Raw genomic sequence first — 16727 nt, forward strand, 5'->3', positions numbered from 1 at the left:
TGATTGCATTCGGATTGCCATTGGATTATACTTCCAATTTCCCTTGTCTGATAAACTCCATAGTAGTTGAGAAGGTGGAATGGCAGAACATTTAACTAGTGCTGTCCTACCAGTTGGAAGGTATGAAATGCAAGAGAAGAAGATACTTCTGTTCTGCCTGCCAGCCACTTTCCCCCGAAATATCCTATTACTTTCCATTCCTGCCAAACAGTTAACCAGCATTCAGTGGCCAGAACATGCTTCGGCTGTTGGGATTAGCAAATCTCCCCCTGAATATTTGTATTTCTGCAGACCTTGGGATATTGTGGTTGCATAAGGTTCCATAGTTGGAGAATGAATTTGCCATATTGAATGTATGGGATGCTCAGAGAAATTGGAACAGGATGTTCCCCAAATAATGAAAATGATCACCTTCTCCAGAGCAATGTTTTCTGTACTTTTCAATACAGTAAATATTAAAAATAAAAACAGCAGCAATGGCAAAACCATTTCCTATAATGATGGAGGCATTTAAACATAAGAATTACAATCTTGGAATAGACAAAAATATCTTAAGTATGGTACCACAGAAGAAATAATTGTTACCACCCCCCTCCAGTCTGGTCTACATTTATGCATTTTACAGCACCAGATCTTCACATTTTAACAGTGTGGAGAGAAAACAGAGCCTAATGTCAGCAGATCAAGCTAAGCATTGCTTTTGAATGCACAGGAACAGAAGCTGCAGGGACGTAGCCAAGGGGGGGGGGGTTCTTGGGGTCCAGACCCCCCCCCCTTCCATTAGAAAAATGAATGGTGTGTGCTGCTGCACCGCCGCACTTAAGCCCCATTATAATGGTGGCACTTAGTCTGGACCCTCCCTTCCTAAAATCCTAGCTACGTCCCTGGTAGCTGTGTATAGCAGTGCTTTTCCTTGAAATGTTAAATTATTCTTGTTAAATGATACAATCTGGTGATAGAGCCCAGTGTTCTAGGGAGCATAACACAGAGAAAGTTGAGGCATGTAATGGATAATTTGTGTGTGTGTGTGTGTGTGTGTGTGTGTGTGTGTAAGATTAAAGGGACAAATAGTTTGTGGTGAATTCAGTCTGTCATGCTGGATTTTTGGAGCAGTAGTCCAGAAATGGAACATTTCCAAGCTCTGTCATAACTCAGGGTGCCCTGCATGGAACTTCTTCACCCCACTTTATACTCATAACATCCCTGTGAGGAAGAGGCTTAAAGGAACTTATTGCTTGACTATTGAAACTGGCTTACCTCTATCCGGTTTAAAGCTTAATTTGGGTGGCATCCTGATCTTATCAGAATGTTTTTGCCACCTAATTTGCTGCTTGAATACAGTCTGGGTCTACCCCCTGCTTCAAGGAGCACTCTGCATGGTTCTTTTCCAATCTGGGAGTTTTGTTAAGAAAACAGCTGGCAGAGCACTTCTGGAAGTGGGGATGGCCCCAGTTTGTATTTGGGTGGCAAATTCAGAGACAAAAAAACTTCTGATAAAATCAGGATGTCACCCAAATTAAACTTTAAACCTGACAGAGGTAAACCGGTTTTAATAGCCAAGTGATAAGCCCGTTAGAGAAGGAAAGAGTGACTGGTCCAAGATCAAATAGTGGGGTTCATAGACCCATGGGGGAAAGTACGTGGACCAATACTAGCCATTGCAACACATTGTGAGCTCTTTCATACTACACAATTATAGTACTATGATTTTGCTTTAACTGCATTGTATGGAAAGCTGGGATTTGTATTTTAGTATATTGATCTGGAGGGCCTGCTTCTGTTCAGTTTAGGTACACACTGAAATAAGACTAAGCCACTGGGAATACAAGGTAAAGCACGATAACAAATATATAGAAAAGGACGTAGAAACAGAGAATACAACAGCAAAAAAGTGGTCTCATGTCCCTTCTGCTGAAACTTTGGCCTGTTACAGACTGCCAAAATAAAGCTGCTTCGGGTCTCTTTGGAGGTATGCTGTTTAAATGATGCATGCATCAGAAGAATCCGGAAGCTGCACCAAAGCTGTACTCCAGTGCTTAGGAATGTAGTGTGGCTTTGGCATGACTTCCGGACTCTTAGGACCCATGCATCATTTAAAATAGCATATCTCCAACAAGGCCTGAAGCAGCTTTATTTTGGCAGTCTGTAACAGGCCTTTGATCCAGCCTCAAATGCACATGTCCTCTGGTCCACAGTGCTAGAGGTTATATTGTTCTCCTAGCTTTAGATAGGCCTTTATGTTCTCAGACATAGCATCGTCATTTTTGCTTCCCAAGATTGGGACAATGGAAATCCCTTTTACATGGGGGTTGTATACTGTAGCAAGTTTGGGTTTCGACAAACTTTGAGATGATACAGTATTAGGGAAGATATAGCTTTCCTTCCTCCCTAAAATTGGGATAGGAGGAAGATTGAAGCTCTACATCAAGGCTAGGACAACCCCTGTAAGTGCATCACTGTTTACTTTTAGGCTTAAGACCTCTTCACTGAGTAACTCTAAGAGAGCACAATGAAGCTATAAAATAAGGGCATCAAAGCACGCTAGTACATATATCTGTGCAGTTATAACACATGTGCATGCATGGATGAGAAGCCCAGTTACTAAAATAATCTCCAGTCTTCTGCAAACACAATTTATTAAATTTGATGAGGCACAAAGTTCTCTGGCTTAGAATTCTAAATCCCCATCCCTAGACTGCAGATCCCAGGATTCCAGAGGATAGAACCATGACAGCTAAAGTGGAACCACAGCATTATAATTGGGTAGTGTGAAAGTACCCCAGGTTAGTTAAGAGAGTACTGAGGCAGACCTCAAAACATAATTTCATGTCATTCAACATTTCTCAGATTAAAACCAGGACATATGTGACTAAGCTACATCAGAGTGTGGTCAAGATGATAACAGTTAATTTGTTTTAGCCAGGGTACAGGGAAAGGCAAGATTCCACCTCTCTTTTCCTTTCTTGTTCCCTCCTCTGAATTAACTGAGTGCAAATTACTTTTGCATACTTAACTCAGTTTGCAACAAACAAAGTAAACTGAGGACAGTGGGAAAAGGAGAGACAAAGGGCTGAAATAGACTGGCAGAAGGGGCAGCTTGGAGCCGCTCCTTCTGAAAGAGGATTGGGGCTGTGGCAACTGCATGCCATGCCCCAATCTTCCTTGAAGCCATCTGAAAAAGGAGTGGCAAAGAACTACTCCTTTTTTGGGTGGCAAAAAGCCAGCCTTGTGCTTGCACCACAGCTGGAAGCTGGCTTCAAGATGCTCTGGTGGTGTGTTGCATGTAAACGCCATGCTGCCAGAGTGTCATAAAGTTGCCACTATGTAAATGGATGGGTGGCTTCCGAGTGACTTCCAGGCAGCTTGGGAGCATGCGGCATGGCATGTAAACACTGCACTTCCAAGGTACCCAGAAGGTGGCTTAACTTGCTGGTCTGTTCCGGCTCAAACTGGGACATTTTAAAGCAGCTGAAAAAGTGGGATGACAGAGGACTAATTGGGACCGTCCCAGCCAAATTGGAACAGTTGGAGGTATGCAATTTTTAATTAGTTTAACGTTTTAATTAGTTTACAGCAACGTTAAACTAATTGATTACACAAAATCAAAAAGGAAATGTGACTGCTTTCAAAAGCAAACAGACAACAAATGCAACAGCAAAATACTTGGTAACAGATTGCTTCCATATTAATAGTGTAGTACATTTGTTTTGGGTTTAAATGAGCTTTCCAAGGTGTTGAATGCTATCTTCCAAATAAGTCCAGCACTTGAAATATTCCCTTTAAAGTTGAGACTAAAATCTGGAGTAGATTCACCATTTCACTGACATGGGAGCCACCAGCTGCACTGCAAGTTAAAGTTGCCCCTTAGAAATCAAACATGAAACAAATCTAGAACTGCAAAGTAAGAAAATAATGCTCCTCCTACACCTGTATGCCCTTCATGTTCTCTAACACCATGGAGTTTTATCACACAGGAGGAATTTCTCTTAATTTCGAATGAAAAGAAAGTGGGGCCAGAATGCATTCATGTGAATTCGCTAGTTCAGTGAATTTACGTGAATTCGAATTGTGTTCAAACTGACTTACCATTGCCCAAAAATAGCTTGCCATTGCCCAAAACTGTGTGTGGTAGTCTGTCATGCAATAACGTGAAACCCCATGATTGTGTTTGGATTGCCATTGGATTATGCTTCCAATTTCCCTTGTCTGATAAACTCCCATGTCTCCATTTTGTAGCGGGATGTGCACACTTGTGAAAGTAAAACATCATGCTTTCCCATCTAATTGTTGAAATGTTCCCTTTTGCAGAAAGGTCATGAAACTATGTACTGACAAACCATTTCCCACCCTGCACCATTAATTTGCTCAAAGAAGGTTTAAAGTATTATCCGATTGAAACTGGAGCATCCATTTTGTACATGTTTAAGCAAGATGGAAGGCAGCACAGAATGAAGCTCACTGAAGTATACTTGATAAAAGGAACAGAAGAAGTAGGGCTTTTTTATTTCCTGGTTTTCATTTGTAGTTAAAAAACAGGCTTGTGATGTTTTGAATTTCTTTTCAGTTTCACCCAGATTGTTTGTATGCATGTAAAGATATGGAAAAGCGCATCAAAACAGATCTGCACAAAACAATACAGTTACTTCTTTAGAGCAATAATTAATGCTTTATCTCATGCAGTTCTATGAATTATCCCTATAAAGCACATTTTAGGGAAAGCTGCTTACCGAGATTTGAGGGCACACTAATCCAGAGGACTTTTCATTGATACAGAAAACCACAAAGTCATATCATGGTAAAACTAATCAAAAGAGATTTGTAACAACGCAACCACAGACTTCAGCCATTTCAAACATACTAAGTTGATTGGGAATGATGGATTTGAAGTCACAGTCTTGTTGCCAAACTCTCTATCTCTCCATTTCTACACCTGAAATCTGAGTTTTAGTTTTTAAATTATACATACTTCCCTACAGAGCTGTTTCCAGCAGACCTGCTTTTGCTCAGAATTCTTTTAGATAACCATTTGTCATGGATTAATGCAATCTTAAGATTCACATAAAATTCTAGATTTAGATAATACCCAGGGCTAACTGCAGGGAAAGCAGTAAGTATTAATTTCCTTTTAGGCTTGAGAACAACCTCCAAAAGTCATCTCTGTCCTTGTCTTTTTGCACTGATCATCTTGACTTTAAACCCCCCCCCCACCAGTTCTGTTCAGAATTGTGATTGGTGTCCAGACATGAAATAAAAGCAACAAAATGTTTCCCATTTTAGGGCAATTTTCTTTGTCATCTTATTGAAAGACAGTACATTTTTTGTACATGAAGACAGTGTGAAGAGTTTGGATGCATGCAATCATCTCTTGCATTCAAAGTCACAGAACACAGCTGTGACAGTCTATTCAGCATAAAGACCAAATGGATGCAGGCAAGGATGTTGGGGTTACATGGCAGTAACAGTAGTCCCAATCTAAAATGGACTGAGTCACTGTGGCATGTGCAGCCACTGTGAATCACTCTGAGATATGCCTGAGGGCAGTAAACAAAAGGGGATACAAAAGAAATGTTTGATTAAGTACAGTATTTGTCAAAGTAGGGAGAGAACAGAAGAAAAGAATGAAGACCGAATCAAACCAAAGACCTTCCTTGTCCAGCATTCTGCACTGAGAAGTGTGCACACCCTCATACAAATGAAAACTGGGACATGTGTGACCAAGCAACATGAAAGTGTGGTCAAGATGGTAAAAGAGTCTAATGAGGGAGAACACAAAAAGGTAGGAAAAGATGCAGCATCTTTTTTCCTGTGGCCTACTGAGAAGTGAAAGATTGTACCCCTTTTCTCCTCTTTCCCCTGCTCAGTTTCTAGACAGATCAGATCTGGCCATGGTTGTACATGCCTTGATTATATCCTGTTTGCACTGCTGTGATGCATCCTATGTGGGGTTGTGTTTGAAAAGTGCTCAGAAACTTCATTTGGCCCAAGGAGCTGCAGCTAGGTTGTTAACTGGAGCTGGTTACAGGAAGCAAACAACTCCTTTGTTGCAAGAGCTCCACTGTTTCTGGACACAATTCAATGTGCTGTTTGTTAGACTTATAGAGCCTGGTGTGGCTTTGGTCCAGTTTATTTGGAAGACCATATCTCCCTTTATGACTCTATTAGAGCCCTAAGATCATCAGGAGAGGCCTTTCTCTCTGTCCCACCACCTTGTCAAGTACATGTGGTGGGAACAAGGTTGGCCCCAATCCTGCTCTCTTTTCTGCAGCAGGTAAAAACCTTCTTGTGCCATCAGGTTTTTTCAGACTAATGAAGGCTGAGCTTTTAAATACTGTGCAAGTCAGATTCTAAGCTTTGTGTAGAGTTTTTAATGCATTTTAATGTGTAATGTTTTAAGCTTTTAAAATTGTTTAATTGTTTTTGTCAAACTTTGTACCTATATTTTAATGTTTTTGTATTGTTTTTAACTTGTAGTGTTTTAAATTTGTTGTTAGCCACCTTGAGAACCCTGGGAAACAAACAAACAAACAAACAAACAAACCATGTGCAAATTTTACTCACAATGAATTCCCAAATACAGCATTCTTTGCACACACACAAAAAAACAGCATTTGATGCACAGGAAATAATATTTCTGGATTGAAATATTATTTTCCAGGTGGAAAATGTTTCCTGCATAGAAAATTGTGTTTTCTATGCAGAAATAACTGCATACAATTATTGAACTGTGAAAATTCTTGTCATTTTTGAAACCTGAAATAATGTTTTTTGAACATTCTCTGAATATTTTTAATATTCTTTCCATCACTATTGAGAAATAGGAAGGGGAATGGAGTTATATGCAGAGTAAATATGGAATCAGGATGAGGCTAGGGAGTGTGAAGGGCCATGAGAGATACGCCAACAAAAATTTGCTTAATATTAAATTTGAAGCGATTTTTTTCTCCAGTAACTGCTTATTTGCATTTAGTTCCTAATGAGGGCCACCAAATCAAAGCAGATTTCAGAAAATTCAAGATGCAGCAAAGTCGTTGGTGTAAAAATGATTTCATAGTACATTATGGATGAAGTAGGTACTTTACAGCTGGAAAAAAAAAATCTATTTCCCAAAACAGTTCTAGGTGCATCTTGGAATACCCTAGAACAAGTTTGTATGTAGGGCTTGGAGAGAGGTTCAAGGTGTGGTTGAAAGCAGAGCTTTAGACAGAATGTTTATGAAATTGAACAGCAAACTCTCCCATGGCTCTAGTTCTAGTAGCACAGAAAAAAACAACTACCTCCTCCACACTTTTTTCCGTTCCTTTTACAGAATGTCATGCTTGTCTACTGAACTGTCAGACTGGGCAGATACTATTGGTTTCCACTGACAGCCACCTGTTCCATCAGATGCTCCAGGGCATTGTGGAGAAAACAAATAGCCGCTGTGTTACAGGGGATATCAAAAATAACCTCCAACTGTCTAAATTTGGCATGTATAGTCCCAATCATCCTCTGCTGTCCCATTTTGAGCTTTTTCCAAAATGTCCCAGTTTTTCTCTCCTCCTCCCACTTTTCTTCTTTGTCCTCAGTTTACTTAAATAGTTGCAAACAGTTCAAAGTATGAAAATATGTTGCATTAAATTAACCCAGAAAGGGGAGAAGAGAGAAGAGGACAAATTCTTGCCTTTTCCAGTTGGCTCAGGCAAAAGCACACTGTGGCACTCTTTTGTGACGTGTGTTTTTCTTCATTAATAACCTTGCCATCTTCATCACACTATGATGTTGCTTGACCAAGCACATGCTGGCTTTAACCTGTGAATGTTGGGAGGGTATGAATATTGTTCTTTATATTTATTTAAAAGTTTACATGAGCCCAACGCAAAACAGTGTAAAGCTACAGCAGCAAAAATGAATGAAATCCCAAAATGGAGCAGAGGGGACAATGATGAATTTCTGTATAAATATGAAGTGCTGGATTGCCAGAAAAATGATGCAGAGGCTGTAATAAGCAGAATGACTAACATACTGACACTTTTAGCTCTCTGTCTGTAAGTGTGTATGCATAGAGAACGTGAAACAGGGAATGAACAGTGGCTTCATAACATTGCTGAAAATACTAACTGAAACATTAGCAGCTCAGCTAAATATGGCTCTAAATGATCTTTAATTTACAGACCTGTATAAATCAAACCTTCTCATTAGAACCCTCAGAAGAGATCTCTTAGAAAGAAACAGAACAGTCGAAAGCACTGGCATCCACCAGCCAACCTGCAAAATTTTGCTTTGTTCAGGTTGATTTTCATCTATATTGAGATCTCAGGTTTCCTACCCACTAAAAATGCCAGTGCGTCATCACAAAAAGCAGCAGAGGCCTTTGCGTACCCCAAGGTGGCGCTGGCATGCTCTCTTCTCCTAGCCCAACAAAAAGCAGAAAAAGAGGTTCCAAGGAGCAGAGAGGGATTCAGGTTGAGGATCAAAGAAGACTGTGCCTACTGGCAGCAGGGATGGCAGCAGCCTCTTTGAATTAGTGACACTATTCCCCAGGTTTTTTGTGTTTTTCCCCAGGATGTGGAGGGGGGAGAAGAGGATGCCGCCAAAGCAACAGCTTAGAGAGTCCCAGCTGCAGAAAGCAATTCCTATATTTTCCTCTGATCACCCATATCTGATTCCATAAATGTTTCCTGGCTTACATAATGTTGCCCCCCCTCCCACCACCACCTCCACAAGCTTTTTTTGTTAGTGCAGGCAGGAGGAATTGTCTGAAGGATGCAACAGGCTGTGTTTGGGAACCTTGCAACCTTGTGAGTGGGAGAAAACCTCCACAAATGCCCCTTCTGGGACTTTTCCCTAATTAGTTCATCCACAGAATACACTATTGAAGAGACTGTTCTCTGGAGTCTCATTCAACTGTGTGTGTGTGTGTGTGTGTGTGTGTGTATTCACACTAAGTTACTCAGATCAGAGTGTGGTTCATCTATTTTCAAGCTTCCAGTGCATGTGGAACTCAAGCACAATTCCTAATTATCACAATGTAAAATATGTATCCAGAGAGGCATATGCAATATACATGCAGTGCCAATTGATACGAACAATTTGTGTAAGAAACGATTCTCACACCTTGATGGCAGCACATAATTGATTCATGCCATCATTTTAATTCAGTGCCTCAGGATTATTTGGACCTTGCTGATGAATTAAAACAGACCACAGCCTGCAGTCAAGGTTTTCCTTGCTAAAGTTTAGTGCACACAACCTTCTCCCCAGCTACATACACTGTAACAGCTACCTAGTCAGTGAACTGTGCAATTTCCTGGTCTTCAGTGCACCATCATTCGGGTCCCAGATCCATGATTTCCAAAACAATTGATTTCCCTCTCTCTCTCTCACTAGTTCTGTCTCCCAGAAAGCACACTATCCATTATTACAAATCTTAATTTCACTTCCCCTTTCTTCTCTTCTTTTCTTGGTCAGCCCCCTTCTTCTCTCACCTGCATCCAGCACTGATACTATTCTTGTAAGGCTGTTTATGTTTCCACAACCTTCTATTTCAATCTCTCTCTCTTTCGCACACACACACACACACACACACACCTTTTTTTGTCAGTGTGTGCATAACAAGAATGGCCCCCAAGCACATTTCTGTAGTCCATTTCTCCAGAAAAAAAGGATGCAAAATATTGTTATTGTTATTATTATATTATCCCATCCCATCCTATCCTATCCTATCTTGATCCTATGGGCTTCCCAGACATGTGGGTGTGTTCTAAAATGCTGAGTTCCCCAAAACTATCAAGGAAAAGCTGCCGCACCCTAAAACAAAACCTAGATAGTTACTCTTGGTTTCTTTCTTTCGTTTTGTTTCGTTTCATTTTGGGGTATAGCGGCTAGGTACTTCTTGTCTTATTTATTTATTTATTTATTGAAGTAGCCTTTAGTGCGGTGCCAGCAATGAAAATAAAGGAGATTATCACACAGGGACAGGATAAGAATGCGATTGCTCCCCCATCCTTATCCCAACTTTGACTGCAATCCCGTGAAAGGCTTTCAGATCGCAGTGCTGTTGTCTCATCAATGAAGTGGCATTGCATTAACATGAATTCCCATTAATAGAAAATGCCAGGTAATAATGCTTCAATCACAGGACAGTGATGGGATCTGCATGACGTTGTTTGAAATTTTCCACGTGATCAAGGTCAGTCGTGCTTTCTGAATGGGATAATGTCCTGATAAGCATGACATCATATGAAAATCTTCTCATGATCATACTATGAGAAAAGGAAAAGGACCGGACGTGGGCATTTTGTCCCCTGTCCGATAATCTCCAAAGTGTCTGACCTATTGAAGATGTCCACCCAAGGATGGAAACTGGCAATAGAGTGAAACCTCTGTGGGCCTACATAAATTTGCAGAAAGTTTTAAATTCAGGTCATTGTTTTTGTGAGTAGGGAAGCTGCAGCCAAACACAATTAACTCTGAAGAACCGACATATTCCCCATCATTTAAGAGATGAAAACTGGGGCACATGGGGCCAAGCACCAATAGAGTGTGGTCAAGGTGGAAAGAGTTATTATTATTGAGGAAGAACATTCACACTAGGAGAGGCTGCAGCAGTTTCCTTCTCCCCACCCCCACTGAGGTTTTGGAAAGGGGAAGATTCTGTCCTCCTGCTGAATTAAGCTACTATTGCACTTTGAACTCAGTTTGCACCAACGGAAGTAGGCTGAGAACAAAGGAGGAGAGTGGGAGGAGGAGAGAATAATTGGGACATTTTAAAGCATCTGAAAAAAAAAGTGGAACAGAATTAACTGGGTCTGTCCTGTCATTTGTAGGATATGACAGTATAGCCAGCTTCCTAGGAAAAATAGGTGTGGCTCATTTAGATTTGAGGTCTAAGTCCCATCTCCTTCATGCCAGATAACTCTTTTTCCCATTCATTCATTCATTCATTCGTTTGTTTGTTTGTTTCCCAATTGATTGTGCCTGTGTTCTGTGGGGTAACTTTATTTATTGCAAAAATGTAAGCAATTTGCTGATTTATATACTTAAAAAAACAGCATCTATTTTATACTTAATCCAGCACATGCACATTTTCCAAAATTTCTGTGCATCCCATAAAGCACTAGTCTAACACATGCTTGTAGAAATATTAAGGAACAATTGTTATTAAAATGAAAGTCAACTTTCTTGATAGATATAAAGTTAGTCCAAATGCATAATACACATTTGATTAATATATTACCTCTAGGAATTTCTAGGTTCTCTGCTGGATGTTGACCCATAGAGTTGCACTGGAGGACCTACAGTAGAGGTAATCAGAGAAAAAACTTCTCTAGGCATTTGTAAGTCCTTTATTATTATTAATTTTATTTTTATACCACTATTCCTTGGAGATCATAGTGGTGTACAGAAAATATAAAAACAGTGTAAAACAACAAAGCCCCTCCAACCCCCCAATTATACAGTATAAAACAGTTAAAACATCATAAAACCCCCAATACAAATAGCTGGCAGTACAATAAGAATACAAGTGACAAGATAAAATGCCTAAACATCACTAAAAAGGGGGGAAAGAATCAGTCAAAAAAAAAAAAAAAAGGTCATGGGGGAAAAGCCTGGTGGAAGAGGAAGGTCTTCAAGGTCCTCTTAAAAGCTTCAAGGGAGGTGGCAAGGTGTTCTAGAGTTGTGGGGCTAAGATGGAAAAAGCCCTCCGAGTTGCATTATAGCATGCATCTGGAATTCTTAGGAGATGTTTCCCGCCCGACCTCAGAGTGCGGGGCGGATTGTATGAGGAGAGGCAGTCCTCCAAGTACCCTGGGCCCAAGCCATTTAGGGCTTTATAGCAGGGGTAGGCAACCTGCGGCCCGCGGGCCAGATGCGGCCCGGCGACGCTTTGGGACCGGCCCCAGCCTGGTCCTGCCGCCGATTGCCGCCAGGGCCTTTGGCCTCTCGCGCGCAGGGGCAAGGAGGCAGTTGTCTATAGACGCCTCAGAAACATGCATTTATATTAACATTTTTAAAAAAATCAGCAAATTTTTTTGCGTGTCCTCCACTTTTTTTAAAAAAAGTGTCCACCATTTGAAAATGTTGTCCTACATTTGCCTCGGTTTATTTATTTATTTAATTTTTTAAATTTTTTAAATTATTTATTTTTTGGCTTCGGCCCCCCAGTTGTCTGAGGGACAGCAACCCAGTCCCCGGCTCAAAAAGGTTGCCTACCTCTGCTTTATAGGTTATAACCAACACCTTGTATTGCGCTCGGAAGCGAATGGGCAGGCAATGGAGATCTTTCAAAACAGGTGTTATATGACTGGCCCTGGAACATCCAGTGACCAGTCTGGCTGCCATATTCTGCACTAATTGAAGCTTCCGTGTTTGGTACAAGGGTTGCCCCATGTAGAGCGCATTACAGAAATCCAACTGAGAGGTTACCAGAGCGTGTACCACGGTTTCAAGGTCCCCCCCGGCCCAGGTAGGGTCGCAGCTGGCATATCAGCCGAAGCTGATAGCAGGTGCTCCTGACCGTCACATCCACTTGAGATGTAAAGTGGAGCAACGAGTCCAGAAGCACCCCAAGACTGCGAACTGAGTCCTTCACAGGGAGCGTGACCCCATTCAGGACAGGTGGAAAAAATTCCTTCCCCGGGCCAGGAGAGCCTATCACCAGTACTTCCGTTTTCTCTGGATTCAAATTGAGCCTGTTTTCTCTCATCCAGCCCATTAGCGACTCCAAGCAGGCATTAAGAGGAGAGATGCCATCCCTAGTCACTGCATCAGTCGGAGACACAGAGAAGACTATTTGGGTGTCATCAGCGTACTGATAACACCGCGCCCCGTGTCTCCGGATGATCTCTCCCAGCGGCTTCTTGTAAATGTTGAATAGCATGGGGGACAAAATCACTCCTTGAGGGACCCCAGATGTAAGGGCCCTCTTATCGGAGCAACAGTCCCCCAGCTCCACCATCTGGAATCTACCCGAGAGGTAGGAACGGAACCACTGCAAAGCAGTGCCCCCGATACCCCACTCCCTCAGGCGTTCCAGAAGGATACCATGGTCAATGGTATCGAAGGCCGCTGAGATGTCCAAAAGCACTAACAGGGACACACTACCCCTGTCCATGCCCAGACGGAGATCATCGACTAAGGCGACCATGGCAGTCTCAACTCCATAACCCGCCCGGAATCCAGTTTGAAATGGGTCCAGAAAATCCGTTTCCTCCATGATCCCCTGTAGCTGAAAGGCAACTGCCCTCTCGATCACCTTCCCTAAAAATGGCAGCAGCGAGACAGGCCGATAATGATTCCAAATTAGGGGGTCAAGAGAGGGCTTTTTTAACAAAGGTTTTACAATGGCTGTCTTCAAAATAGTTGGAAACTATTCTTTAATTCTGTGCTCAATTCCTGGCAGATGTTGACCACATAGTTGTGCAGGAGGACTTAGAGATTCCTAGAGAGGTATTATCCCAGATTTTTAAAAAAATGTTTTGTTTTGTTTTTTTATTTGTGGTTTTCCCCCTTCCATGCAGGAAGAGAGGAGAGAGAAACCGGGCCATTTTAAATCCAGCTGAAAAGTTGGGTGACAGATGATTAATCGGGACTGTCCCTTCCAAATCAAGGTAGATGGAGAGTATGTGTGACCAAAAGTACCTACCAGTTTCACTTGCTATACAATCCACATGTTGTGCCTTCTTCCTGATACTTTTCATCTTGTCTACATAATCTACTCCTTGGTGACACTGGACTAGACTATAGTCATGCTTTCATGTTTTCTACACAGAGCTGCCCTTGAAGACAGTTTATAAACTTCCACTGCTAGAAAATGTAGTGATAAAGATGTTAACTTGTACAGGCAACTAGAAGCAATGAACACAGTCTCAAAAGGTGTATATACAGTAAGTTATTTGTTTGTTTTCAAGTCCTTTCTAATAAAATTAATGAATTCCTTCCTCTCTCTCTCTCTCTTTCTCTTTCTATGTCTGTTGGCATGTTTAATGCTTTAAACAACATTTTTGGTAGAAACACATAGACTTGACTAGTTCCAGAACCTCAGAAGTTTTGGTGGATTTGGACTAAATTTTAACATTGTCTGACAAGATTCTGACAAATGATTTAAGACTTCATTTGGAAAGAGAAATTGAATTTATTGAACAGGAAAATGTTTGCTCCACAATAATATGAATGAAAGAGCCAGAAGTCATACTATTGATCTGCATCCGTAAATGTGATGAGCACATTTCTAATTAACAACGTTTTACACATACCTGGGGAAAAGGTTTGAAGTTTATAACATTCACAAAGCTATCTACAGAAAAGCAATAAGAATGAGACCTGTGGAGATCATCAATTTCGCAGTGCTTGGGCTCTGCAGGTATCTTAGCCACCCACTATGGTTCCTGTCAACCTGTTTCCTATTTCGATTCTCCATTTTATCTTCTATTTTTCCCCGTTATTCCTAGAATTGACTATTGCTTCCAAGCAATCTTCTCTCAGATGCATGTTAAGTACGGTGTTGGTAACTGCTGAAAATTATTTTTGCAACTGTTGAAATTGGCAGATACAGTAATTAGCTACCTAAGTATCCATTTTCAATGGGCTTTTGCAATAGTAATCATCTAGTTTCATGGTTTATTGCAAGTAACGTGATAAAATTTATTCCTTCTTTTGCAGCAGACATAATTATTCAAATCCAATTGACTTCTGAAGTCATAGGTATGCCTGTAAAAATCTTAATTGTGGTTTCATTGTATTTTTCTGAAACTTACCTACATTCTCATCTAGTCTTTGTTTCCTATAGATTTATGAGGGTTTCCCCCCTTCCCCCCAACCCATTTAAAAATGGTATGCATTCTTTTATTTATTTATTTATTTATTTATTTATTTATTTATTTACATTTTTGCAATGTTTCTTTATTGATTAAAGGCTATTTGTGGCGAATGTATTCCCTTTTAGCTGTTCCCCTATGTACAGTGCACACACTGTTTTGTGTGCATTTTCTTTGAAATGCACAATACATTTTTTTGTAAATGTGCAAATTGTGGCGCAACTGCACACTTTGCCTTGAAATGACCCTTCCTTTATACAGTATATAAATCTGAACACATGAATGCCTACTACTGTTTCTGCCCACTGTCCACACCAAAAGCATCTTGATATAAAAGTGTGGACTCCAACACTTCCTAGGGTGATTCATTAAATGAAGCAAAATATTTCTGTTGACACAGAATTGCAACTCTTCATTTTCAAAAATCTATGGTTTGTAGCCTTCAAGAATTTCTTCTTCCATTCTCCTTCCAGGATAGCTTGAAATGAAACATCTCCTCATATTCTTGGAATATTTACCTTAGTCTTCTGTGGGATCTATCATGCTTTCAAACCTTACTTTCCTAATTGCAGTTCATAGCAGCTCTGACAGCTCTGACATCTTTTGTCACTACAAATTACTTATGGTTTAGATAGCCCCATAATGGGAACTTCTAAAAGTTGATCAAGGGGGCAAGAATGACTGAATTCATTTAACATGATATTTCTAGATTTATGAGGTGATATCTTATGCTGGGTTATTTATGCAGTCTTATTCCAACCTACTTGTTAAAACAATTCTGACTTTTGTAAACCCCGTAAGAAAAAGGAATTTTGCAGTTGCATTTCAGAATCAAACTTGTTACATAAACAGATTGCTAAAGGCATGGTTTTTTAAGTTGATGTTGCAATTCTCCCATAACAAGTTCAGGAGCATAATGTAGTCATTCCTTCTTGTTTTCATTCTTTGTAAGAGCAAAATATGCACACACATATGTTGGAATTGCAATTTACTGTAAATGGTCTAATAGAGCTCTAATATATGAGATTAAAAACCCATGTTGTGGCTAGCCCCTCTTTAAAAAAGTGACTCAGGCAACATGCTGACAGAAGACCAATAAGGAAAACAACAGGAAAATATATGTCAGTTTAAAGTTTCTGATTCTGCTTTGTGTGGTTGAAGGAAAAAGGTCTGTGGTTTATGCAGGATACAAGATCAAGCATTCTGTTATGATAGGGAATCCTTCCACACTACAAAATTATAGCCCTGTGGTTATGCTTTAACTGTCATGGCTACATTCTATGGATTCTTGGGAAGTGAAGTTTGGTGAGGCACTAGAGCTCTTTGACTGAGAACTGTAAATATTCCTCCCCAGATCCCAGGATTCTGTAGCAATTAAAGTACCATCAAGGTGGTATAAATGTGAGGTGTGAAAGGGTCCAGAGGGGTTCTAACTGATGTGGGAGTATATGATGCTTTTCCAGACCAATTTGTACCACCTGGCTCCTGTGGACATCTGCTGGGGCTAAACCAGGGCCATCTGATTTATCAGACAATAATGCCTCAGAGTCTGTTGGAGTCTCCTTTGGAAATTTTTAGAAAGAAACTGAATGAATAGGGGTTGCTTTGATTGTGTATTCCTGCATGGCAGGGCATTGGACTGGATGGATCCTGGTGATTCTTTCAACTCTATGATTCTATGAATAATGAAAACAACTAACAAAACTCCTACCATTCTGAATTCTTGAATTGCTGAATAGCAACCCAGGCTGCATTCACACTGCAGAAATAATCCAGTTTGACACTACTTTAACTTCCATGGCTCAGTGCTATGAATTCTGGAAATTGTAGTTTTGTGAGACATTTATCCTTTTCCATCAGAGAGATTTGGTGCTACTACAAACTACAACTCCCAGAATTCCATAGCATTGAGCCATGGCAGTTAAAGTGGTG

General features: G+C 40.6%; 1 protein-coding gene across 4 annotated transcripts in view; it reads left to right on the forward strand.

Moving 5' to 3' along the window:
- LOC121925591 overlaps positions 1 to 16727 on the forward strand; it is a 78694-nt gene that overhangs the window by 36299 nt on the left and 25668 nt on the right. Inside the window, exons 3-5 of one of the 4 annotated variants that reach the window (XR_006102904.1) lie at positions 5599 to 5776; positions 13500 to 13589; positions 13751 to 13865. Coding sequence is in view for 1 of the 4 variants with exons in the window: in XM_042457913.1 (XP_042313847.1) it covers positions 5599 to 5776 (178 nt within the window). In the remaining 3 variants the exon portion in view is untranslated. Of the gene's footprint in view, positions 1 to 5595; positions 5777 to 13499; positions 13866 to 16727 lie in introns of all 4 variants that reach the window. The other 3 variants (XR_006102903.1, XR_006102902.1, XM_042457913.1) reach the window with 3 other exon arrangements.

The sequence above is a fragment of the Sceloporus undulatus genome, chromosome 3 (genome assembly GCF_019175285.1).
Source record: "Sceloporus undulatus isolate JIND9_A2432 ecotype Alabama chromosome 3, SceUnd_v1.1, whole genome shotgun sequence".
Classification (NCBI taxonomy): domain Eukaryota; kingdom Metazoa; phylum Chordata; class Lepidosauria; order Squamata; family Phrynosomatidae; genus Sceloporus; species Sceloporus undulatus.